Source organism: Caenorhabditis remanei, chromosome V, assembly GCF_010183535.1.
Source record: "Caenorhabditis remanei strain PX506 chromosome V, whole genome shotgun sequence".
NCBI lineage: Eukaryota > Metazoa > Nematoda > Chromadorea > Rhabditida > Rhabditidae > Caenorhabditis > Caenorhabditis remanei.
The window spans coordinates 21,108,203-21,133,938 of record NC_071332.1 but is presented as its reverse complement, the minus strand read 5'-3'; the positions used below and the strand labels follow the sequence as shown (position 1 = coordinate 21,133,938).

General features: G+C 38.4%; 5 protein-coding genes across 5 annotated transcripts; 2 read left to right on the top strand and 3 right to left on the bottom strand.

The window, feature by feature from the left end:
• Window positions 1–1,808: 1,808 nt before the first annotated feature.
• Window positions 1,809–4,082, top strand: GCK72_021758 (uncharacterized protein; the record flags this gene model as incomplete). Its single annotated transcript, XM_053734479.1, has 5 exons — window positions 1,809–2,101; window positions 2,177–2,363; window positions 2,414–2,625; window positions 2,691–2,820; window positions 3,792–4,082. The coding sequence occupies 5 exons, from the start codon at window positions 1,809–1,811 to the stop codon at window positions 4,080–4,082; spliced, it is 1,113 nt and encodes a 370-aa protein (XP_053583392.1).
• A 2,141-nt stretch (window positions 4,083–6,223) lies between these two features.
• On the bottom strand, window positions 6,224–12,922 carry GCK72_021757 (uncharacterized protein; the record flags this gene model as incomplete). Its single annotated transcript, XM_053734478.1, has 4 exons — window positions 6,224–6,622; window positions 8,171–8,399; window positions 11,211–11,746; window positions 12,842–12,922. The coding sequence occupies 4 exons, from the start codon at window positions 12,920–12,922 to the stop codon at window positions 6,224–6,226; spliced, it is 1,245 nt and encodes a 414-aa protein (XP_053583391.1).
• Window positions 12,923–13,270: 348 nt separating this feature from the next.
• On the bottom strand, window positions 13,271–15,983 carry GCK72_021756 (uncharacterized protein; the record flags this gene model as incomplete). The annotated part of the gene is made up of 5 exons (XM_003095940.2): window positions 13,271–13,357; window positions 14,363–14,695; window positions 15,591–15,678; window positions 15,731–15,836; window positions 15,890–15,983. The coding sequence occupies 5 exons, from the start codon at window positions 15,981–15,983 to the stop codon at window positions 13,271–13,273; spliced, it is 708 nt and encodes a 235-aa protein (XP_003095988.2).
• A 273-nt stretch (window positions 15,984–16,256) lies between these two features.
• Window positions 16,257–17,977, top strand: GCK72_021755 (uncharacterized protein; the record flags this gene model as incomplete). The annotated part of the gene is made up of 3 exons (XM_003095927.2): window positions 16,257–16,397; window positions 16,453–16,619; window positions 17,755–17,977. The coding sequence occupies 3 exons, from the start codon at window positions 16,257–16,259 to the stop codon at window positions 17,975–17,977; spliced, it is 531 nt and encodes a 176-aa protein (XP_003095975.2).
• Window positions 17,978–20,974: 2,997 nt separating this feature from the next.
• GCK72_021754 (uncharacterized protein) lies at window positions 20,975–24,880 on the bottom strand (the record flags this gene model as incomplete). The annotated part of the gene is made up of 4 exons (XM_003095962.2): window positions 20,975–21,216; window positions 23,904–24,111; window positions 24,165–24,249; window positions 24,816–24,880. The coding sequence occupies 4 exons, from the start codon at window positions 24,878–24,880 to the stop codon at window positions 20,975–20,977; spliced, it is 600 nt and encodes a 199-aa protein (XP_003096010.2).
• Window positions 24,881–25,736: the final 856 nt, after the last annotated feature.

The window sequence follows — 25,736 nt, the reverse complement described above, 5'->3', positions numbered from 1 at the left end:
CAGGAGCATAATGGGCCGTAACTCACTTCAAACTCAATATTATAAGCTGAAAAATATATCAAAATGTAAATCTCGGCGAGTGCTAAGTCTGTGACCTACTACGGGCCGGATGGCTATTCAATGTGCCGCGTAGGTCACAGACACAGATCTTTTTGAGATCTACATTTTGGAATATTTATCAGCTGATTATAATGGGTTTTAGGCGAGTTATGCCCTTTTGATCAAAAAAGTACTGGAAAAAACTATTTCAGACACCACCGACCGCCAAGAAAGAAGTCAATTTCTCAATTGCACCCAAGGAGGAGGAGATGAGATCGGTATGTGTGTGTTTTGTGTTGAATATGAATCCATTTTATTGAAAGGTGTGCTAAATTGACTTTTGCAAGTCAAAAGCTTCATTCTGGCATAAATATTGCAAAACTTTGTCATTTTTTGACTGTGTGAGAATTGATTGAAAATTTTAGATGAGACCAGCAAGGCTAGGGCTACATTTTTTTAGTTAACAATTTTCTGATAGCTCCGCCCACTTTTGAGATATACATTGTCAAAGTTTGTCATTGTAACTTACACTGACAACTTTTGGTCAGTGTAGTTTTGTTACAGTGACCAACTTTGACCATGCACATCTCAAAAGTGGGCGGAGCTATCGAAAAGTTGTCAACTACAAAAATGTTGCCCTTTCTTTGTTTAGTATACACATCTAACAATTTCCAGGTGGCCCGTTCCACCAATGCCCTCAACGACCTCTTCGGACCAAGCACCTCTCTCAGCACACCTGCAACTTCAACCGCCCCTCCCCGGCGAGCCGGTGGAGGTACTTCCACATTAGATGACATTTTTGGAACAGCACCAAGGGCACCTGCAACAGCTGCAACACCGCAAGTCTCCCAGCCAACAGCGACAACTGCACCACCACCGATCGATAACTTCGATGCGGGGAGGGTTCTAAGATTAGAGGCGGAGCTTGAACGGGTGAATCGGGAGCTGGAAGATACGAAACGGAAGAAACGGGAGGACGAGGAGGACTTGGAGAACTTTTGGAAGACGAAGCTAGAGGTCCAGTCGAGGGATCACTCGAAACTCCTGGAGGATGTTCGAAATTCTCATAAGACTCAAGTCACAAAGCTCCAGGAGGAGCATCACGTGGAGTTGGAGAGAATCAAGACGAATTTCGAGAGGCAACTGGATAGTGTGACGTCGTCGACGAGTCAAGTGGGGGATCTGGTGTCGGTAGTGGGGAAGGTGGATAGCATTTCGATGAATATCGATAGGATCGCAGCGGATGTGGTGTAAGTTTTAGTCCCCCTCCCCCTCTCCCAGGCTAGGCTTGGTTGGGCTGGACTATGCTGGTCTATGCTGGTCTATGCTAGACTATGCTAGACTATGCTAGACTATGCTGGACTATGCTGGACTATGCTGGACTATCCTGGGCTGGGCTTGGCTGGACTATGCTGGTCTATGCTGGACTATGCTGGGCTATGCTGGGCTATGCTGGACTATGCTGGACTATGCTAGACTATGCTGGGCTATGCTGGACTATGCTAGACTATGCTGGGCTATGCTGGACTATGCTGGTCTATGCTAGACTATGCTGGGCTATGCTGGGCTATGCTGGGCTATCCTGGACTATCCTGGACTATGCTGGACTATGCTGGACTATGCTGGTCTATGCTAGACTATGCTGGGCTATGCTGGGCTATGCTGGACTATCCTGGACTATGCTGGACTATGCTAGACTATGCTGGGCTATGCTGGACTATGCTGGACTATGCTAGACTATGCTGGGCTATGCTGGACTATGCTAGACTATGCTGGGCTATCCTGGACTATCCTGGACTATGCTGGGCTATGCTGGGCTATGCTGGACTATGCTAGACTATGCTGGACTATGCTGGGCTATGCTGGGCTATGCTGGACTATGCTGGACTATGCTAGACTATGCTGGGCTATGCTGGGCTATGCTGGGCTATCCTGGACTATCCTGGACTATGCTGGGCTATGCTGGGCTATGCTGGACTATGCTGGACTATGCTAGACTATGCTGGACTATGCTGGACTATGCTGGACTATGCTGGACTATGCTAGACTATGCTGGACTATCGTGGGCTGGGCTTGGCTGGACTATGATGGGCTACTCTGGACTATGCTAGACTATCTTAAAATGTTGCATTTTCAGCGCTACCACCAACAAAGTGAGTTCTGAACAAGCGGCCCTTCTGCAACTCCAAGAGGAACGACTCAAGATTCGAGAAGAGAAACTCGCCGATGACATGACGGCTCTCCGTACAGAACAGCTCAAAGTGCACGAGCTGAACTTGAGTCTGAAGGATCTTGTGAAAAATCAGCAGGACGAGAATGAGAGGGTACTGTACTGTAGCTTTGACAAATCCAAAATAAAAATAAAGAATTCTAGGAAAAATGGCGAACAAAAGAGGAGTGGAACCGGTTGAAAGTGGAGAAGCAGATTTTCAAGGAGAATCAGGACAGGATTATTGGGAATATTGAGAAGGAGAAGCAGCAGTTGGCGGAGGAGTTGAGAGCATTCCGTAAGAATCAAAACGACCTACTATTCCGTGTGAGCACTGAACGAGAGCTGCTCGAACAGGAGAGAAATGAGTTTTTGGCGTAAGTTTTTTAGATTGTTTCAAATTTTCCTTTATTTTCGCCGATATTCACCAGTTTTTCTCTAGAAAACGTGACCAAGATATCAAGCGGATCAAGTCGGAGGCGTATGAGCTTGATATCAAGTCACAGCAGGTGACGACAGCGGATCAACATGTGGCCGAGATGAAATTGATCACGGAGACTAAATATCGACAGGTAGGGTTTTGAAGTTAGGAGGGAATATAGATATAGTCTAGTGCTACATTTTTGTAGTTGACAACTTTTTGATAGCTCCGACCACTTTTGAGATATGCATACTCAAAGTTTGTCAGTGTAAGTTACAGTGACCAACTTTTACCATGTATATCTCAAAAGTGGGCGGAGCTAACAAAAAGTTGTCAACTACAAAAATGTAGGACTTTTCTGGGTTAGTATACATACAAAGAGCCAATGATGTGGATTCACAGAAAAAGCCGTGACGGAATCTCAAAATTTGACATTTTCCGAATTTTGTTTTCGAAAAAAAAAATTTTCTTCATTTTTTGTCAAGTCTGAAATTTTTAGAATTCTAACTGAAACCATATGAATTTTATATTCGTTAGAATTGTCTAGCCTTCCTCTTTTTCAAAATCTATGTTTCATATCTCTTGCTAAAGAGAGCGCTGAGAAACGAGAGCTTCTCTGCGTCCCCTCCTCTCTAGCCGAGGTCTTCTATCTTTAAAGGCGCATATCTCAAAAGTGGGCGGAGCTATCAAAAAGTTGTCAACTGCAAAAATGTAGCCCTACTCTTGTTTAATATGCACATTTAGAATAAATAAATCTGAACAAAAATTAATAGTGAAAAATAAATAAATCTAAAAATGAGCTGAAAAAAATTTTCAATATTTTTTCGCAAATTTTTTCGATTAATTTACACATAACTTTTGGTCCAAATTTTAAAAATTTTAAACGACTGTATAGATTATAAAAAGGAGAATATTTCTGTAGTTGACAACTTTTTGATAGCTCCGCCCACTTTAGAGATATTCGCCTTTAAATTCAATGAAGGGGAGAGGCTTGTCATCTGAGCGTTTTCTTTAAAGGCGCATATCTCAAAAGTGGGCGGAGCTATCAAAAAGTTGTCAACTACAAAAATGTAGCTCTAGTCTTGGTCTATCCATGCGGACCCTCACAAAAACATTTTCCAGCTCCAACACCTCGAAACCCTCCTCACCGCCGAGTGCTCAGAGATAGAGCGGATTCGAAATGAGCAGAAGATCAGTGGCATGGCTCACTCGACGATGCACCTGAATCTTGGCGATTCTGGACGGCGGCCACGGAGAAGTCGTGAGGAGGAACTATTCGGCGGCGGAAGCTCGTCGAATCAGAATACCCAACGGCGGTCGGAAAGTGTGAGGGCCTCGTTGAAGAAGCACTATGAGCATTTGGAGAAGTATGCCGGCCAGAAGGTGGCCACCGTGGCGCCTCAAAATAATTGAGATATCGTCAAGACTTTGTGATTTTTTTTGTGATTTTTGAAAAAAACTTTGAAAATTTTGGAAAAAATTTTTTTTTGACATTTTTTTTTGATTCCTTCAACTTTGAGACTCCGTGATTTTTTTTAAAATTTTTTGTCCAAACCCCCAAATTCTTATATGGATGTGTAGATCAAAACTAGAGCTACATTTTTCTAGTTGACCGTTTTCCGGTAGCTCCGCCCACTTTTAAGATATGCGCCTTTAAACTCAAGGAAGGCTAGCCCTCTGGCCGCTTTCTTTAAAGGCGCATATCTCAAAAGTGGGCGGAGCTACCGGAAAACGGTCAACTAGAAAAATGTAGCTCTAGTTTTGATCTACACATTCATATAAGAATTTTTGGATTCCTCCTAAAAATTAAGGAGGGAAGGGGCCTTAAAGTTTTTGTTGCCAAAATGTTGGAATTTTGGAAAAAAATATTTTTTTTCTCATTTTTAAAATAATGAATTATTTCAATTTAAATGAATTTTACTCCAAACCATTAAAACCGCAAAAAAAAAACGAAAAAAAAATTTTTCTTACAAATTTTTTTTCGATTTTGTAACCGCGCTCCACAGGACTTTTTTTTTGTAAAAATCGTTCATAAAAACCAAAAACCAAAAAACAAACTAAAAATAAAAACAACAAAAAAAATTGAAAATTCAGCTCCTCCAACTCGTCGGAATCAGACTGGAAGCGGGTGGTAGATCTGGAAAAATTATGGAATTTTTTCTTTTTTACGAGTAAATTTTTTTCTAAAATTCATTAAAAAACTGTTTTTGTGAGGTCAGATGGAAGAGATAGTGGAGGTAATTTCAGACAAATTTCAGACAAATTTCGAAAATTCAAAAAATCAAAATTTTCAGACAAAAAAATTACAGAAAGGCTGGATAACAGTGAGGTAGGCGGGACGACAGTTACAATGTAAAATTTCCGTAAAATTTCAAATTTTTTGAGGCAAAAAATGGGGTTTAAGGACACTTGAGGGAGGCAGAAAAAGTGAAAATTCGGGCGGTGTAATACTGATATACAGATAATATTGATTAAAATTAGAAAAATGCAGGAAACGCGCTCCATTGAGAATCTCTTCGTGTAGTCCTCGTGGACAATCCAAAGCGTCGGATTGTCCACGTGGAGTACACGAAGAGATTCTCAATAGAGCGCGCTCGTGAAAGAGAAAGACAACGGGTGACAAGTGGTGAATAAGGAGGACAATTGAGATTGTTTTTGTTGGAAAAAATTTTTTTTTTTGAAAAATGGAATAAGAAGCGACGGTAGGATAGAGAGAGAGGGAACAGAGGGAGAATTTGATTTTTTTTCGAATTTTTCAAATTTTTCGGTGAATTTTTGGCTGAAAAATCGAGGGAAATCTGAAATTGAATATAGATGAATTTTTGGCTGAAATTTCGATTTCAACACCAAATTTTTCGTCTGGAAATGTAGTTTTTTAGCTAAATTTTCGATTTTTCTCTCAGAAATCAGTCTAGACGAGTTTTTGGCTGAAAATCCGATTTCACAGCATATTTTCGCAATTTTTCTACTCAAAATTGAGGTTTTCAGCCAGGAGTGTCTGGAAGTTGCTCAAAACTACAATTTTGAGCAGGAAAATTGGAAAAATATGCTGTGAACTCGGATTTCAGACAAAAACTCGTCTAGACTGAATTCTGAGCAAAAATATGATCTCAGACCTGAAAAAAACGCATTTCCAGACGAAAAACTTGGTATTGAGAGCCAAAAACTCATCAGAACTCAATTTCAGAGCACTCGGCATCATTATTAGTCAAAAAATGTGATTTGTTGAGAATTTTCACGTGAAAAATTGTTAAAAATGGCAAATTTTCGGTTAAAAGTGATGAGTTTTAGTCAAAAAACAAGATTTTTCAGGAAAAATGACCTGAAAAGAATCGCAAAATTTCCTCCAAAATTGATGATTTTTGGTCGAAAAATGCAATTTTTTGGGACTTTTCACCTGAAAAATTGTCAAAAATCGCAAAATTTCCTCCAAAATTTTGATTTTTGTTCGAAAAATGAGATTTTTTGGGATTTTTCACCCAAAAAATTGTCGAAAATCTCAAATTTTCGCATTTTTTCCTCCACTTCTCTCTCCTCTCTCTCCGCCTCCTAAATTAATCAGTATGCTCTAAAACGAGTGCTCCAGACGTGGGCATACTCATCGTCACTGGTGTCATGACTCGTTGTTTCACCACTGAATTCTGATTCTTTGTCACACCTCCTCCTCCATGCTGTAATTGTGGCGCCATGACTCGAGTCATCGTCGTCGGCGTACTACTATTGGCTCCAGAAGGCGTCGTCGTTCCTGACGTCGTCGTCGATATTATTCTGGACGAGGAAGCTCCGCCCACTGACGATGTCGATGGTCCTCCACTTTGAGACTGTAATTGTGGCATTCCGGCGGGTGATGGAGACTGAGATTGAGAGTTGACGACGGAGGGGTGGAGCCCAGAGGAAGAGGAGGCGGAGCCCGGAATCGGAGTCACCGTGAAACGGGCGGCCGGGATCATTGTCTGGAAAATTGGGGGTTTGGGGCGTAAAAATTGATTTGAAATAGTATTTTCCAGTCGAAAAATGGGTTTTCTCAGTCGAAAATTGCATATTTAATGGAAAAATCACGATTTTCAACCATTTTTAGTCGAAAATCACTTTTCTTTTGATCGAAAAATCCGTTTTTTAGTCAAAAATCTTTTTTATTTAGTCGAAAAATCACTTTTTAGTCAAAAAACCTTTTTTTTTTCGATTTTGAGTACTTTTGGCAAAAGTTTCGCGATTTTTAAAACTATTTTCAACACTATTTTCAGTCGTTGGAAAATTGACCTGGAAGAGGGAAAGTTAGGTCATGAGGCGGATTTCTAGGCCATCGAACTGAGAAAAGCACGATTTTGGGCATGTTTGTGCGAAATTTTGCGATTTTTAAACATTTTTGGGTCAATTTTTGCAGAAAAATCGCATTTTTCGACTAAAAATCGACATTTTTAGGTGGAATTTTGAGATTTTTGGCAATTTTCAGGTCATTTTTCGACTAGAAATCATCATTTTGGGCGAAATTTTGCGATTTTTTTCAATTTTCACCTCATTTTTTGCTGAAAAAAACGCATTTTTCGACTGAAAATCGACATTCTTAGGTGAAATTTTGCATAGTTGTCGAGGCCCGGCTAGGCCCGAAGGCCCGGCTTCAAAAAATGACCCTTTTTTCCCAATTTTTCATCGAAAATGTGATCATTTTTGACTAATTTTCAGAATTTCTTCTAATTCTGAATCATAGTCGAAAATTTGACTTTTTCGCGAAAAACTTCAAAAATTTTCAAAAAATTTGAAATTTTGACTTTCGCGCCAATTTGCCCGGGCCGGGCCTTGACAACTATGAAAATCTGGTTTTTTTTTCGTAAAATCGCTTTTTTTTAGTGGAAAAATTGGTTTTTTTCAGTCGAAAATCGCCTTTTCCGGTCAAAAATTGCATATTTAATGGGAAAATCGCACTTTTTAGTCGAAAAATCGCGATTTTAAACCATTTTTTGAGAAAAAAATCACTTTTTCCAGTTGAAAAATCGCTATTTTCGATCCAAAAATCGTTTTTTCAGCCAAAAAATTCGCTATTTTCCATTTTTCCATTCGAAAAATCTCATTTTTAGTCCGAAATTGGGATTTCTAGTCGAAAAATTCGCATTTTTCAACAATTTTCAGTAGAAAAATTCGCATTTTTCGACCAGAAATCAACATTTTTGGGCAAAATTTTGCGATTTTTTACAATTTTCAAGTCATTTTTTGCTGAAAAATCGCATTTCTCGACTGAAAATCAGGATTTTTCGACTAAAAATCGACATTTTTAGTTGAAATTTTGCGATTTTTAAACAATTTCGGGTTAATCTTTGCTGAAAAATCGCATTTTCGCCTAAAAATCTACATTTTTAGGTAAAAAATTAAGATTTTTAAACATTTTCAGGTCGTTTTTCGACTAAAAAGCATCATTTTTGGTCGAAATTTTGCGATTTTAAACATTTTCAAGTAATTTTTCGCTAAAAAATAGTATTTTTCCACTATTTTCAGTCGAAACTCACCCTAGCAGCCATCAATTTTCCCATCGTCAGTCCTCCACCACCCAATCTTTTCTGTCCGAGTGGAACAGCGTGTCCAGACATCATTCCAACTGAATTCACTGTCGTATAAGTACCCGTCGGTTGTCCCTGGACTCCGCCCACTCCACTCATTTGCATTCGTTTCGGTGCTTGTTGAGAATCGTCGGCAGCCAGCATATGGCGTCGTTTGATCTCGTTTTTTACGAGGCGACTGAAAAAAATTGGAAATTTCAGTCATTTTTGGGCAGGTTTTGGATTGATTTTTGATCATTTTCAGCCAAAAATGGAAAAAACAACGAATTTCAGTAATTTTTCGATCAATTTTCAATGATTTTCAGCCAAAAAATGGAAAAAATTGGTTTTGAAACCTCAAAAATGACCAATTTCAGTCGTTTTTCAGTCATTTTTGGCAGTTTTCTGATTCATTTTCTATCATTTTCAGCCGAAAAAATGGTTTTAAATCTCAAAAATTACCAATTCTTCAGCCATTTTTTACCAACTTTTAATAATTTTCAGCCAAAAAAGTGGAAAAAATGGTTCTAAACCTCAAAAATGGCAAATTTCAGTCATTTTTTGCAGATTTCTGATCAATTTTCGATGATTTACAGCCAAAAACATGGAAAAATTGGTTTTTAAAACTCAAAAATTACTAATTTCAGTAATTTTCGACCGATTTTCGACCGATTTCTGACCGATTTTTGATTTAATTTTCAACCAGAGGCCGTATGCATGAACATTTACCTCGAGGTAAATGAGCAAGGTAAATCGTTTACTGTGGTAAATTGGTGAAAAATGGTATGCATGAAAAATCGGCAGTTGTGGTAAATGCGTTTACCATGGTGAAAACATTTACCCATCTTTTTTGCGAGTAAATGGGATTTACCGAACCAATTACAGTAGAGCTAGTGAAAGGATCCTCCAAAAAGAAAGCGATGCTCACATTTTTTTAGTTAAATTTTTAAATTAATATATAGATAAACAATAGAGCTTCATTTTTATAGTTGAAAATTTTTTTGTACGTTCATTTGCTAACAAGTTACAGTCTATCAATGTGGGCAGGTCCAAAACTCTTCTTTTAGCAGTGAGAAACTGCAGAAATTGCGATATTTTACTTTGTCTATTGATAACTTATCAAAATGTGTTTGTACAAAAAAGGATATATTACGGTAGTAACTTCACGACTTCCATCATATTATGGTCAAAACACATCTACTTTTAACGATATTTGAAGACCTGCTTCGGTTAATTAATGTGCTATAGCTATGACTTTATACACAAGAATCTGCGTTTTGATTGTAGAACGCTAATAGAAAAATCTCCACTTTTCATTTAATAGCTTCAAATATCATCTTCATGAATAGAAACTGATTCCTAATAGGGCTAGTCTGCTACTTTTTCTGGGATATTATAGTCATTGAAAATGTGGAGTCAATGATTCTATGCAGTCATTGAGACGTTTAGTCAATGAGTTTTTGAGGGAAAACAACTACATTTACCAAGGTAAATTTTTACCTTGGTAAAAATGTCTTGTGAATACGGTAAATGGTTTACCGCGGTAAACGATTTACCCCCTGTTTACCTTGGTAAAGATTTACCATGGTAAAACGGTTTACTTGGTAAATGTTCATGAATACGGCCTCAGGACTAGTTTTCCGCAAATTTTCTAGGCCACGACCATTTTTTGCACTTTTCTCAGTTCGAAATGGAAGAAAATCGTCAAAATTGGGTTCAGAGACTAGTTTTCGGGAAGAATTGGATTTCTAGGCCACCAAATCGGAAAATTAGGCCATAGGGAGTTTTAGGTGATTTTCGACGGTTTTTGGGGGTAAAAATTGTGTTTTTAGGCCCAAAAACTTGTTTTTGAGCTTAAAAATATGCTTTTTGTCAATTTTCAGCTAATTTCAGTCATTTTTGAGCAATTTTTGATCAATTTTGGACAATTTTCAGCTAATTTCAGACGATTTTGACCGGCTTGAACTGATTCGTCCATTTTTTAACAATTTCAGCTGATTTTCAGCTAATTTAAGCTATTTTCAACCGATTTCTGACCAATTTTCGATCAATTTCAGCCGATTTTAACCAATTTCAACCAATTCTGGGTCATTTTGTAGCCATTTTCAGCTAGTTTCCACCCATTTCCAATTCTAAGTCATTTTGAACCAATTTCGATCACTTCTGGTTCATTTTCAGCCAATTTCCGACAATTTTGGACTTTTCTGAGCCATTTTAGACCGGTTTTAACAGATTTTAAGCCAATTCATCTATTTTTCATCAGCTGAATTTCAGCTAATTTCAGTCATTTTTGACCGATTTCAGCCGATTTCAACCGATTTCAACCGATTCTAAGTCATTTTGAACCAATATCGATCACTTTTGAATCATTTTCAGCCAATTACAGACGATTTTGACCGGTTTTAACAGATTTTAAGCCAAATCCATCAATTTTAGCCTATTTTCAGCTAATTTAAGCTATTTTCGACCGATTTCTGACCAATTTTCGATCAATTTCAACCGATTTTAACCAATTTCAACCAATTCTAACTCATTTTGGAGCCATTTTCAGCCAGTTTCCCCTCCAAACTCACGTGCTCCGATTCTGCACAGCACTACTAATCTGATCCAAATCATGTGCGAACATTTTCAGCCAATTCTAGCTGTTTTTGACCGGTTTTAACTGATTTTAAAGCAAAAGTCGTTCATTTTCAGCTCATTTCCAGCGAATTTATGCCTTTTTCGACCGATTTCTGACCAATTTCTGATCATTTTCAGCCAATAAAGGTGATACGAATCGAATTCTGGCTCATTTTGAATCATTTTCGGCCAATTTCAGCTGTTTTTGACCCGTTTTTGAGTGAATGAATTAAAAGCAAAATTCATCCATTTTTTATCAATTTCAGCTAATTTCCAGCTAATTTAAGTTATTTTCGATAGTTTTTGGTCAATTTCAGCCGATTTTAACCAATTTCAACCGATTCTAAGTCATTTTGGAGCCATTTTCAGCTAGTTTCCCCTCCAAACTCACGTGCTCCGATTCTGCACAGCACTACTAATCTGATCCAAATCATGTGCAAATCTCGTCAACGCATTCTTCAAATTATCCACCTCTTTCTCCGACCATTTACTCTCATCCACATCGGTCGTCGTGTGCAATTGAAGTGTCAAATCACCCAATTTCTGGAATGCGTGGCCGGCGGTCAGAAAAACTTCGGCCACCTTCGCAGCCAAATTGACGGGCGCCGGTTGATCCATTGCCATACTACTTCGATCCCCGTTATTATTCATTACGAGGGCTCCCGAGGTTACTGTAGCTCCGCCCCCTCCAGTCGGACCGCCCCTTTGATATTGTTGGAATGAGTTGGAGGTTGAGGCGATGAGTGGACCCGATGAGCAAGTCGGCGTTCCGAATCCATCGTCAACTTCCTCTTTGATTTGTAGAAATTGGGCGGAGCTTGTGGAGGCTCCGCCCCCTCCGTCGTGAGCCACTTTTCGTATGGGAACTTGACGCATTGGGACGGAATTGAGGGGGCGAATACCGGTGAATTGTTGTTGGAGGCGGCCCTGGAAGAGGGGAAAGTTAGGCCATGAGGCGGATTTCTAGGCCACCGGCCGAAATTTTGTGATTTTTAACGATTTTCTGGTGAAAAATTGCATTTTTCGACTCAAAATGAGCAAAATTGGTGAGTTTCAGGGTTTCTAGGCCATGAGGCGGATTTCTAGGCCATCGAATTGAGAAAAGCACGTTTTTGAACATTTTGAGCCAGATTTTTGTGATTTTTAACGATTTTCAGGTCGTAAATCGCAATTTTCTACTATTTTCAGCCGAAAAATCGCTATGGAGCTGGAAGAGGGGGAAAGTTAGGCCATGAAGCGGATTTCTAGGCCACCAGCCGAAATTTTTTGTGATTTTTAACGATTTTCAGGTGAAAACCCCCTTTTTTAGTTGAAAAATTGTGATTTTCAGACGAAAAATCAGCAGTTTTAGGGAAAATTTTGCGATTTCTGACAATTTCCAAGTAATTTTTTGCTGAAAAATCGCAGTTTTTCACTGAAAATCAGAATTTTTAGGCGAGAAATTGTGATCTTTGACAATTTTCAGGACGCATTTTTCACATATTTTCCGGTTAAAAATCGCATTTTCACGTATATTAATTGAAAAATCGCTATGGTCCTGGAAAAGAGGGAAAGTTAGGCCATGAGGGGGATTTCTAGGCCACGAGCACGATTTTGAGTGTTTTCATCCGAAAATTTACGATTTTTCACAATTTTCGGGTAATTTTCAGTCGAAAAATCGGTATATTCCACTATTTTAGTCAAAAAATCGCAGTTTTAATCAATTTTCATGTGAAAAATAGCAATTTTCACATCTTTTTGGTCGAAAAAATCGCATGAGCACGTTTGTGAGTGTTTTTAGTTGAAATTTTGCGATTTTTCACAATTTTCGGGTTTTTTTTTCTGAAAAAAGCGCATTTTTCGACTAGAAATCAGCATGTTTAGCGAAGTTTTGCTACTTTTGGCAATTTTCAAGTCATTTTTCGACAAAAAATCAGCATTTTCAGTGGGAATTTTGCGATTTTTCACAATTTTCGGGTCAAAAGTTTCAAAAAATCGCATTTTTCGACTAAAAATCCGCAAAAATCGCTATTTTCAACAAACCTGTCCCGTCGAGGAAGTTGCGATCGTCACTGTGTTACTCGCCAGTGGCGGTACGTGTGTCTCGTAGTTTCTGGAGTTCATCTGAATGGAAATTTGAGAAATTTCAATAAAAAATCATTGCAAGATATTCAAAATCACCGAAATTCACGGTAAACATTTCAAAAATGATAAAAATTTGATAAAAATCAATAAATAAACATTTTTTCGGCGCAATATTATTAAAAATAACAGAATTATAGGAAATGCGCTCTATCAACAAAAAAAAATCAAAAATTCTCAATGGAGCGCACTTACCACAATACTAATATATCTAAAAGGTACCCGAAATCGAGTGGAAAGAAGGGGGAGAAAGCTGAAAATATGGTGAAAATAGGAAAAATAGGGAGAAAATCACTGAGAAATTAACAAAATTCGACGGGAAAAATGAATTTATTGAGCTGGCGCGCCTTCGGCGCCTTCCGGATTCATTGCACTTGAGATGACGGCGAAGAGGACGACGGGAACGATGTACATCCACTGAAAATATACATAAAATTGACTGAAAATTCGCCATTTTCAGCGAAAAATTGAGGTTTTTGTATGAAAAATCTAAAATTTTCCTAGTTTTTCACCTAAAAAACCCAAATCCGGCTGAAATTCGGTGGTTTTTGACCGTATTTTGCTCGAAATTTTAACTTTTTTAATGCGAAAATAATGCATTTTTGATAGTTTTTGAGTCAAAATCATTCAAAAATTCATCATTTTCCCACAAAAATCAGCGAAATCCGGTCAATTTCAGCCGTTTTCGAATAAGAACCGAATTTCAGCCAGATTTTGTCATTTTTTTGTCAAAAACTATTTTTGTCAAAAACTATCAAAAATTCGCTGTTTTCGCATTGAAAAACTTAAAAAATCGGCTTTTGCGATCAAAAATCAGCGAAACCCGATCAATTTTAGACTAAATCGAGCGATTTTTCGACAAAAAGTGACCTGAAAATGATAAAAATCACAATTTTTGTCTAAAAATGATGATTTCTGGTGGAAAAAATGCGATTTTTCTGCAAAAAATGACCTGAAATGATAAAAATCGCAACTATTCTGCGATTTTTTGACTAAAAATATGTGGAAAAAAGCGATTTTTCACCAGAAAATTGGTAAAAATCGCAAAAATCTGGCTCAAAATGTTCAAAAACGTGCTTTTCTCAATTCGATGGCCTAGAAATCCGCCTCATGGCCTAGAAACCCGAAACTCACCAATTTTGCTCATTTTGAGTCGAAAATGCGATTTTTCACCAGAAAATCGTTAAAAATCACAAAATTTCGGCTGGTGGCCTAGAAATCCGCCTTATAACCTAACTTTCCCTCTTCCAGATCAATTTTCCAACTTTTTTTGACTAAAAAAGCAAATTTTAACTGAAAAAAACCAATTTTTTCTACAAAAAAAAGTGATTTTTCGATCAAAAATGAAGATTTCTGGTCGAAAAATGCGATTTTTCGACAATAAATTGTTGAAATTTTCAAAAATTTTCGCGAAAACCCCACATATTTCGCGATAAAACTGCGATTATCGGCATCGGCTCCGTGCTGTTTCGCCCGTTTTTCTCTCTCCATCTTCTGAACGAATGACGCCGTGTCTGGAGTTGGCAACGTGGATTCACCGACGACGTGGACGATTCCTTTCGGTGTTCCGCGAGATTCAGATGCCAATGAGCTTCGTTCTTTACACGTTTTTCCAAGTGATTCGTATTTCCCGCCCTCTTCATCGTTACGCCACGCCACAGTATCTGGGAATACTGTAATCGTGTGTAATTGTTGCTTTTCTTGGGAAATTGAGAGCCAGAAGACGTGGAAGAGGTTCGAGTGAAGGAAGAGGCACTGAAAAATTTCTTTTTTTTTTAAATAAACGCTTTTTTTCAGCCAAACATCGTTATTTTTAGTTGAAAATTCGGTTTTTCAGTGAAAAAAATCGCTTTTTTCAGCCAAAAATCGGGTTATTTAATTAAATATCGCTAATTTTAGTCGAAAAATGGCTTTTTTTAGTTGAAAAATCGGTTTTTTAAAAGCAAAAATCACTATTTTTAGCGAAAAATCCTTTTTTTTTTAGTCAAGACCGAAAAGTTCGACATGAAAATTGCACATTTTAGGGTTGAAAAATGTCAGAAATCGTGATTTTTCTGAATATTTGAGCTGAAATCGAGACAATTTTAAACATTTTTATGTGATTTTGACTGAAAAAATTCATTATTTCTGACAAAAATCATGATTTTCGGCTTTGAAAAGCTCTTGATTGACATTAATCATAATTTTTCGATTTTTTCGCAGAAATCTATAGAAAAAGACAAAAAAAGGGGGAAAAACAAAATGTCGACTACGTGCAAACCACGATCGCTAATTGAATGTAGCGTTAATGGGATCTAATAGCCGTTGGAATACACTTTCCCATGGCGTCGGCTCAATCGCGTTGCTAGAAATCACACGATTGGAATTTGTTGCCATGGGGGATTGAACTGGCCGAAGAGGTCACCGACGGGGTAGACAACGGCGCGCCTTAACCACTCGGCCACGCGTGCGCAATCGAGAAGAGGGCGAGGAGGGCGTAGATATGAGTGGGGGCGCGCTGAATTTTTGAGCAAGAGGAAAGTACGGTTTATTTGATGAATTTTAGGTTTTCTAGACCTAAAAAAGATCAGGAAAACCATTTTTTCAGTTTAGAATTCACTGGGAACCATTTGGAGCGCAATAACAATGTAAATTTTGCCAATTTACCTACCGGATCACTAGTAGTCAAAAAAGTCTGCCCATTTTGTGTAGAAGACTTCGCTCTGACGGAATATGTTTCATCCTGAGCAGAAGATAACCTAAAATTTGGGAATTTAAAAAAAAAATTCAATTTCTAATTCAAAAAACTACTTTTGTCCGAAATTTTGCTCTTGACTCGGTTTAAAAGTTCCCGTGAAATTTCCGTCGAAACCGCGTCGCATTTCGATATTTCCCAGTGGATAACTGTTGGTAAATCCTGAAATTTTTGAAATTTTAAATTTTTTTAAATATTGATTTTTTGAGACAAACCATTCAAACTATATTCGAGGTCAATTGTCCATTCTGACGTGCAAAAAATGGGAAGAATGAGTAGAGCAGTGAGAAGTGAAGGTTTAATTTGCATTCTGAAAATTCAAAATTGAACGGAATTATCGATTTTTTTGAAATTAAAACAAATCACACTGGCGGTCGGTTTAATGAGACGGGGTACGGTTGACAAGTACGCAAACACCGCGCCGGCAGAATTGCGGACCTGGCATTTAATTTGACGACATTTACCCTCCAACGGTTTTTTTTAATTTTTAAATCGAAATTAACTGAATAATGAGCTATTTTCATAGTTTTTTAACAAAAAAAAGTAAAAAATGCACCTAAAGTAGTGGTATATTTCCAGAAAATGCTGCGATCCTTGCTGAATTCTCGAGGTGTCGCTCTCAGAAGCTTCCGCGCAGCGTTCTCCACAGAAACAGTGGCCGGAGCCGGTGATGAGAGTATCATTGACTTTGTGGACACTGTTACAGAATCTTCAGAAGCGCAGGTTTATCGAAAACTCGAAAAAAAATTGAAAAAAAATCGATAAATTCCAAATTTAGAACCAATCCTTCGCCTCTTTGCTCCGAAACTCGAAATTCATGCAGCTCGGAGACTTCAACGGGCGGCTCGTTGTCGGAAAAATTGTACACCGAATTCAGGAGGACGTTTATATTGATTTTGGACTGAAATTCAATGCCGTCTGCAAAGTTCCAGCTGTTAATGCTGAGTGAGTCGGCCTGGAACAGAAAAAAACCGTTTTAGCTCGAAAATTGGCGTTTTTAAGTGAAAAATAGGTGAAAATCATGGAAATAAGCGAGAAAATCGTGATTTTTTGGCGTGGAAAGTGTAAAAATCGCGAATTGTCTGCATTTTTGAGATGAAATCGAGAGATCCCTTTTTTCCGCCGATTTTCAATATTTTTACGTGATTTTTACTGAAAAAAAGCGAAACACATGAAAAACATAGAAATGAGCGAGAAAAACGTCATTTTTTGGTCTGGAACGTGTCAAAATCGCAAAATTTCTGAATTTTTGAGCTAAAATTGAGAAATCCTTAGTTTCAGCCGATTTTCAACATTTTTTTGTGATTTTGACTGAAAAAATGGAAATTTCACCATCGAAATCGTGATTTTCAGCTCTGAAAAGCTCAACAGTCTATTATTTTCAGGGTTTTTCTCGCGGGAAAGTCAATTTTCGGCTGTTTAACTTAATTTTTTCAGATTTTTTGGAGAAAAATGCTCAATTTTGGTTGAAAAATCAAGAAAATCAGGATTTCTAGATGCTAAATCAGGAAAACGCTCAAAATTATGACTACAATCAGCATTTCGAGCCGATAATCAAATTTGAACCAAAAAACTCCGAATTTCCCAGTTTTTGACTGAAAAATGCGATTTTCGAGGCTTTGAAGTGTCAGAAATCGTGAAAATCGCTAAAAAAATCAAAATTTTTGCTAAAAATTGCATATTTTTGGCTTTAAAATGCCAGAAAAAGCTCAAAAATCAGAATTTCTGCTAAAAACAACGATTTTTATATGAAAATTGCACATTTTAATATTTAAAACGTCAGAAAAAGCTCAAAAATCAATATTTTTCAGTTTTTGACTGAAAAAATGCGATTTTCGACATAAAAGTACCACATTTTGGGCTTTGAAGTGTCAGAAATCGTGAAAATCGCTCAAAAATCAGAGTTTTTGCTAAAAATTGCACATTTTTGGCTTTAAAATGCCAGAAAAAGCTCAAAAATCAGAATTTTTGCAAAAAGCAGCGATTTTTATGTAAAAATTTCATATTTTTGGCTTTAAAATGCCAGAAAAAGCTCAAAAATCAATATTTTTGCCTAAAAATTTCCAAATTTCCTTCTCAGAGCCTACCGTAGCGGTGCTCGTGTGCTCATCCGTCTCCTCGACCCAGAGCTCAGCGAACGATTTTTGGGATCGAAGAAGGATTTGACGTTGTTGGAAGCGGACGCGGTACTCGTACGTCTTCTATCCAATGTGCCACGTCAACAGCGTCAGAATCAGAAGACGTCAGAAGTGGCTTCAAAGGATTCTGAAGCCACGTCGTCGTCGTCGTCACCGCCCGTTTAATTTTTTGAAATTTTTGTACATTTTAGACACCCCCCCCCCCCCAATAGCTTTTTTGTTGATTTTCTTTTTCCTCTTCTGTTTTCTCATAAATTTATGTCGTTTTTTTTCGCCACCAATCCAATTCAAATCCCCCTCCCTCTCATTCATTTAATAGAAAATGTCACTGGCATCTGGCGGAGATCTCAGAATTAACATGCCACACAGACAGATGGAAACGAATTAACCACCTCTGGAGAAAAAAAAATGGAGAGTTGTCACATTGATTTGTGAGGAATTAAATGGAAAAAACGGAGTCTGGCGCGCCTGTGGCGCGTGTTGTTTCGAAGATTTGCCAGCGGAATTGTCTGAAAATTGGCTGAAAGACTTAATAAGACATGGGGAGCAAGAATATACACAATTTGACATAGGTTACCAAGTCTGGCGCGCCTTAGGCGCGTTTTTTCTTTTTTTTTTACGTTTTGACGCTTTGAGAAAGCGATTTCTCGAACATTTTCAATTAAAAATTACTGAAAATTTGTGAACATACTAAACAAAGCACGGGAAACAAGAATATATTGGTTTTAAAGAATTTGGTTCAGTGGTTGTCGAGATATTGAGGTATCCGATGAACGGGTTGGTGCGACGCCTGAAAATAATTATTGAAACGTTTTTTTTTTTGGATTTTTTCCGGTTTTTTTGTGAATTTTCGGTCTAAACTTATTGGAACACTCAAAATCGGTAAAAAGACTCATCCGAGAGGAGTACACGGCGGAGTCTAACGGAGCGCGCTTGCATACAACACATTTTTCGAATTTTTCGCGAAGTCTCATTTTTCCGTCATTTTTTCGTCAAAAATAGAAAAAAAGCATAATTTTTCGCGCTTTTTTTGAATAAAAATGTCAGAAAAACTCAAAAGTCGCTACTTTTTCGCTTTTTTTACCCGAATATCGTAGTTTTTCAGCCAAACCGCGTTTTCAGCAAAAAATTTGTGTTGAATCAGCATTTTTTCTCGTTAAAAACAAAATAAACTAACTTTTGATTAAAAAATCTCACATTTTATCGAATTTTTACTGAAAAATGTGCCAAAAAACAATATCTATTAGCACGGCACGCTTCTCACAACCGCGCTCTACCGAAAAACGAGGAAAATAGTGTGCGAAATTGAGAGACGCAGAGAAAAGAAGACATTTCTCAAGGGAATTTCGGTAGAGCGCAGTTGTATGAGCTGAACCGAGCTAATATAAAAAAATTTGGGGAGCGCTGGCGCGCCTTAGACGCGAATCTCCAAAGGTAACCTGCAACAACTTGTTCTAACTCGAGTAGATCGTATCCAAACATTCTGAAATTCACCAGATAGACTAACCAAGACACGCGGAATTCGAAAATCCCAAAACTAGTCTTTCATTCCCAAGATATTAGGAGTCACTTCGTTTTGCGGAAACGAAATGTCACCACATATTTCACTTGGGGGGTGTCTTCTCGTTTTCTCCGTTTCAAATGTGTCGTGAGACATGCAAATCCGGTATACTGTAATTGCTTTTTTCCGTTTTTTTTCTGGAGAAGAGAGGGTCGTTTATTGATTTAGTAGTGTTACACAATGGGAGAGAATGAGATTCAACGCTAACCTATGAAACAAATTTTTTGGAAAAATTTGAGGGAAAGTTTTTTAAAAACTTGCAAAAAAGTAATGGGAGGAAAATGAATAAATAAACAGGGTGAACAACACGTTTAAAAATGCATGGGAAGAGTTTTTTTTTTCAAAAAAAAGAAATCGGGACAAAAATAAATACAACTGGAAGTGTCAAAGTGTGATCAAATCACCGAGAAATTTGGTAGTTTTTTGTTTAACGTTGTGAAATCAACAGTTTTTACTCATTTTTATGAGGGCACGCTGAGAGGACCGCGGATAGTGTAATCATGGGGTCCTGAAGGGTTGCAGAGGGGTCTAGAAGGGATAGAAGTTGCTGGTAGCCGATGACTTGTTGCGCACATTTTAGACACATTGGGTTGGAGGAGTCGGAGGTTGGCGTGGTGGTGGCGGTGCCTGGAAGATAGAGCAAGTCTTGGGCTACATTTTTGTAGTTGACTATTTTTCGATAGCTCCGCCCATTTTTGTGATATACATGGTCAAAGATGGTCATTGTAACTTACAGTGACAAATTTTGGTCAGTGTAAGTTACGACAACCGCCCGTATCTCAAAAGTGGGGGGAGCCATCATTCACTATGAATTTGACCATAGGTAATTTTGGCCCTGAGGATTCCAAATCTGAAATGAAAATCTGAAAAATCGTACCGTGGGCGGTGTTATGAGCCGTCAAACGTTTTCCAGACCGTGCCCCCCGTGGTAAAAACCATTGGAAAAGTTTGATGGCTCATAACTCGGTCCACAGGACAATTTTCAAGATTTTTCTTGCAGATTTAAAATCCTTGGGGTCGAAATTGCCTACGGTCAGTTTTATAGAAAAAGTTCAGTCCGTCGTGTACCTATCTTGTCAGCAGACAAGGCGGAACTACGCTGACCAAATTTGGTCATTTTGGATAGACCAGCTTAAAGCGCTTATATCTCTCTAGGGAAAGTTTCTATGAAATTCTATGAAAAAGTAATTCACTACAAAAACAAAGCCTAAGACTTGTACTATATGCTCACAAAATCTGAAATTGTTAAGACTCAATAGAGAGCCGTGACGCATTCGCAACTCTGGGGACTTTGGTGCACTGACCAACCCGATTTCAAAATCCAATCTCTCTTTTATTTTGAGTCTTTGTATGTATGTTAACCTAGACAACATCTACATTTTTGTAGTTTACCACTTTTTGATAGCTCCGCCCATTTTTGAGATACACTTGGTCAAAGTTGGGCATTGTAACTTACACTGACCAAAATTTGTCACTGTAAGTTACAATGGCCAACTTTGACCAAGTGTATCTCAAAAATGGGCGGAGCTATCAAAAATTGGTCAACTACAAAAATGTAGCCCGAGACATTTCCTATCTACTCATATATCATTTCCCCAAAACTAACCTGTCGGCGACGGTGTCAAACTGTGTGTCATTGGCGCCTCGCGTTCGCTATTCAAATTGTTCTTCTCGCGCTTCTGACGCCGTCTCAACTTGATCTGATCGGCCATCAACTTTTGCCGCTCGACGACTACTTGACACTTTGCACAGAAGCAGTCACGAAACGGGCATGCCCGTTTGTGTCCTTTCAGGCGATTCACCACACTGTGCTGCGCGCATCGTTGACAGTTCGGACGGCGTTCTGGAATAATTTGGATTCGGTTTTTGGGGATTTTGGGATTCTAGGCCACACTTTCTAACCTAGTATTCTTGGAAGCCGATCCATCCGCCGCAAAAATGAAACGTTCAGTAGCAACAAAAAATGAGAGAAATGAGATATAATGGGTTAAACAGCTGTGGCCGCCTGGACTAGAGAAATAGTGTGTGGAGGGAGGAGACGCAGAGAAAGATATGTTGATACTTTGCCTGCTGGGGTGATAGGGGGGAAGGTTGAAAAGATCAGTTCATGGAGGTCATGAGAAAGCGGTGATTTTGGACAGGATTTTATAGTTTTGGTGTACGGTAGTGGTGGGAAAGAGACTGTGTATCTATGGGTCCGGATGTCTTAACCTGGATCATTTAGGGGTTTTGAGCGTCTGTCTGTGACTCGGCATGTCTGTCCGGATGTCCATATGATGGTTTGTCTGAATGTCTGACAGACTGCTAAAAGCTTAAAAAGATGGAAAAAATCGTAAAGTTTAACCGGACCAAATATAATTTAAATTTCAAAGCAAATTTTTTAAAGTTAGACTATTTCGAGAGAGAAAAATACGGGCTTTCTAATGGTATACAAATCTTGCCGTTCCTATCAAAACTGATAAAGTTATGATTTTAAAAATTTTGGTCAGTGTAAGTACAATGCCCAACTTTTGTCAGTGTAGATTCATAACTCCACATGGACGGCTCATTCCAAAAAGTTGTCAACTATAAAAATGTAGAACTTGTCTAGGTTAGCATGCATACAAAGATTGACCAATGTGAATTCATATTAGAAGCCGTGACGGTACTTCAAAATTTGGCATTTTCTAAAAGTCTGAATATTTCAATTTTCCCACTTAAACTCATATATAGCATCCTTTCTCAAATATTTCTAGAATAAATGTGATATGGCTAGAAAGCTGAAATTCTACGTATTCCAAAACTACTTTCAGAGTTTTGATACGACAAATTCTGACGGAGATACACAGGTTTGAAGTTCTCACCTTGCAAAGACACCGATTCTGAACAAATTTTTAGAATCCTCGAAGCCTTATTTATATAACTTTCTCTGGGCGCGTCCAAGGCACGCCAGCCCATCGAAAAATGTAACTTAGATCCCCCGGAACTTTGGAACTCTTCTATGTTTCTTGCTTGGAGCCAGTTGTTTCTCTCTGTGTGAGATCTCTCTAATCTCAACTCTTCATCATCATCTTCTTCTTGTCAAAAAGCAATAAAATCGCAAAAATCTTCTCTCTCTCTCAGATGCGAACAAGAGTTATAACCCTTCCCCCGAAACATAGAGAGGAATCGACCAAAAAAAAAGTTTCTGGAACGTGTGCTCATAATCGTTAAGTGTCGCTGTGCAGGCGGGGAGGCTGACGGGGGGAAGAGGAAACACTTAGAAGAAACAATTAAAGTATCGAAAGAAATGAAAGTTGGAGGACAGATTTTTTTGCGAAGGGAAGGGACCACTGACGTTATAATAAAAATGGGTGGCGGTACCCCTTTGTGTCAGTGTGTCAGTGTATGTGCAAAAAGATTTTGAAAAAGTGATAAGGAATAGTTATGAATCATGGAGTCCAAAAAAAATGATGTCAATTGCAAAAAGGAAGACCTTGACCTGGAGGTCTTGACGCGATTTCCAAAGGTGTCAAAAATTTTGGTCAATGTAGTCAAGCACTGATTTCAAAGGGCTTTTAGGACAGATCCTAGCGAAATGTTGTCAACTAAGAATGTGTACCCGTAGACTCGTACTTCACACATATCAACAAAAAAAACTAGGTTACGGTAACTACTGTATGAGTCGTGTAGTGGACCTCCCCCGACTTCAATGGGCTATAACTGTCTAGGAAGAGGTCTTGGCAAAAAATCGTCAACTACAAAAATGTAGCCCGAAACTTGATTAATGTATGTGTCAAATCTTGGAGAAGTGGGGGTGACACGTCTCTTTCTCCTCACCTTTATCAATTTTGGTCAGTGTTGGTAGCTCTGTACACTGACCAACTTCAACTCTTAATAACTCCACATGGACGGCTCATACCAAAAAGTTGTCAACTAAAATAATGTAGCCCTAGTCTTTTTTAGCATGTATACAAAAATTTGATAATGTGAATTCACAGAAGAAGCCGTGACGGAACTTCAAAATTTGACATTTTCCGAAATATTCTAAAAAATTTTTTTCATTTTTTGTCAAATCTGAAATTTTCAGAATTCTCACTGAAATCATATAACTTTTATATTTCTTAGAACCGTCTAGCCTTCTTCTTTTTATAAATCTATGTTTCACATCCTTAGCTAAAGAGAGCGCAGAGAAACGAGAGCTTCTCTACGTCCCCTCCTCTCTAGCCTACTGCTCGAGGTCTTCTATCTTTAAAGGTGCATAAATCAAAAATGGGCGGAGCTATCAAAAAGTCGTCAACTACAGAAATGTAGTCCAAAACCTGATTACTACATGTGCCAAGTCTTGAAAAAGTCGGATGACAAGAAAAGACGTGACGGGATCTCAAATGTCTCTTTCTCCTCACCCCTTTCTCCCACTGCTACTTGTCTCTATTTAAAAGCGCATATCTCAAAAGTGGGCGGAGCTATCAAAAAGTGGTCAACTACAAAAATGTAGCCCTTGACTTGATCTGTATACTTGCATTCTCAAAATTCCCAAAATCCCATAAATTGTAACACCAATCAACATACCTTTCGGCTTCCCATCATCCTTATCCTCTCCACTACTCTCATTAGTTGTCTCCGACTGACTCGTACACTCCATCTGATCCTCCTCCGACGATGTTGTCAACGCCATCGTTAACGTCGTCAGTGGCGTCGTCGGCGACGGCTTCTTATCCTCCTGACTTCCCTCGATTTGCATAAGACGCGAGTTGAGTTGACGACGTCGTTCGACCATCTGGAGTGATAATTACTTTTTTTGGGTGAAGTGAAATATGGTGAGAGACTCACGATACAATTCGAACACTGACAGAATCGGAAAGAACACGAGAGCTTGTGGTTTTTACGCTTCTCACGGAGACCATGGTTGAGGCATCTGGAATTTTCAGCATTTTTTAAAAGATTGTTGGCTGTCGCATCTTGGGCGCGGTCAAACTACTAGCGTCGTGCATGAAAGTGCGCTACCTTCACTAAAATCACATTTTCTCAAAAACTTGTTAACGGAAATATCTGAAAATTGACTCAAATACTAAAGAAGACATGCTGAACAAGAATATCACAAAATATTTGAGTAAAAACGTTAAATTTTTGAGATATAAGCCTTCCGGGGCGTAGCTTCCGCAGTAGCCTAAGAAAGCGCGTCAAAGGTGCGCCAGACAGTAGTTTTTTAGCCATTTTTTCCAAAATTTCGACATTGAGTTTTCCAAGAAAACGTATCTTTAGGCGCCCCCAAGAAAACGCGCTAAACGTGCAGCAGCACGAAATTTTAGAAATCGCGTCAACGGTGCCCCAGCTAGTTTTACACTTTTCTTTATTCTTGTTATAGAATTTCTTATTTGATGTCCTAATCGCGCCTATCACGCGCCAGCCCTACCAAATTCAAGAGACTTAGGCTACAGTAAGCACATACAGTAAGCCTACAGTACCGCCTGGCCTACCTACCTCTGACAATAATATACACGTTTCTCGCCGAACAACTCTGGTAGTATTTCCTCTATATTCATCATGGGAGATGCCTGGAATGATTGAATTGAGGAATTGGGAAGAAAAAGAAAAGAGAATAACAAAAAGAAGAAAAGGGTCAAGAACGAGAGCAAATACTGAAAAGAGATAGTATTCCCATAGCTGATGGGTCCACTCCGATGGTCAAGAAGAAGAAATTTTCTCAAGAAATTTTCTTTTAAAAGGTCGGAACCTTTGTTAATAAACTCGAGAAATTGAAGAGATGAACTTTTTTGTTGTAATAAATTCTTGTCGGTGTCCCTCTCTTATATACAACGACAACGTTCCCAAGTCAATTAAAGTGTGAGGAGGGCGCCCCGACCTCCATGATAAAATGATAGTTTGCAGAGAGGGGGGAATCGAGACAAAAAAGGTTTTGACATTTTATCGGCGGGGAAAAGGATAATTGGGTTGGAAAAAGGGGGGGGGATTGAGAAATGGAGTGACGTCACGGGGAGGTGGGATGGTGTCCCAAAATTTGGTAGGTGCACCATATAGGTTACGAGCTACATTTTTGTAGTTGACAACTTTTTGCTAGCTCCGCCCACTTTTGAGATACAGGCGGTCAAAGTTGGTCATTGTAACTTACACTGACCAAAATTTGTCACTGTAAGTTACAATGACCAGTCTAGACGGTTTTAAAGAATATATGAAGAAATTGATATGATTTAAGTGAGAATGATGAACATTTCAGACTTGACAAAAAAAAATGAAAAATAAGTTTTTTTCGAAAATTTTCGGAAAATGTCAAATTTTGAAGTTCCGTCACGGCTTCTAATGTAAATTCACATTGTTGAATTTTTGTATGTATGCTAAGGAAGGCAAGTACTACATTTTAAAACATTTTTGTAGTTGACAACT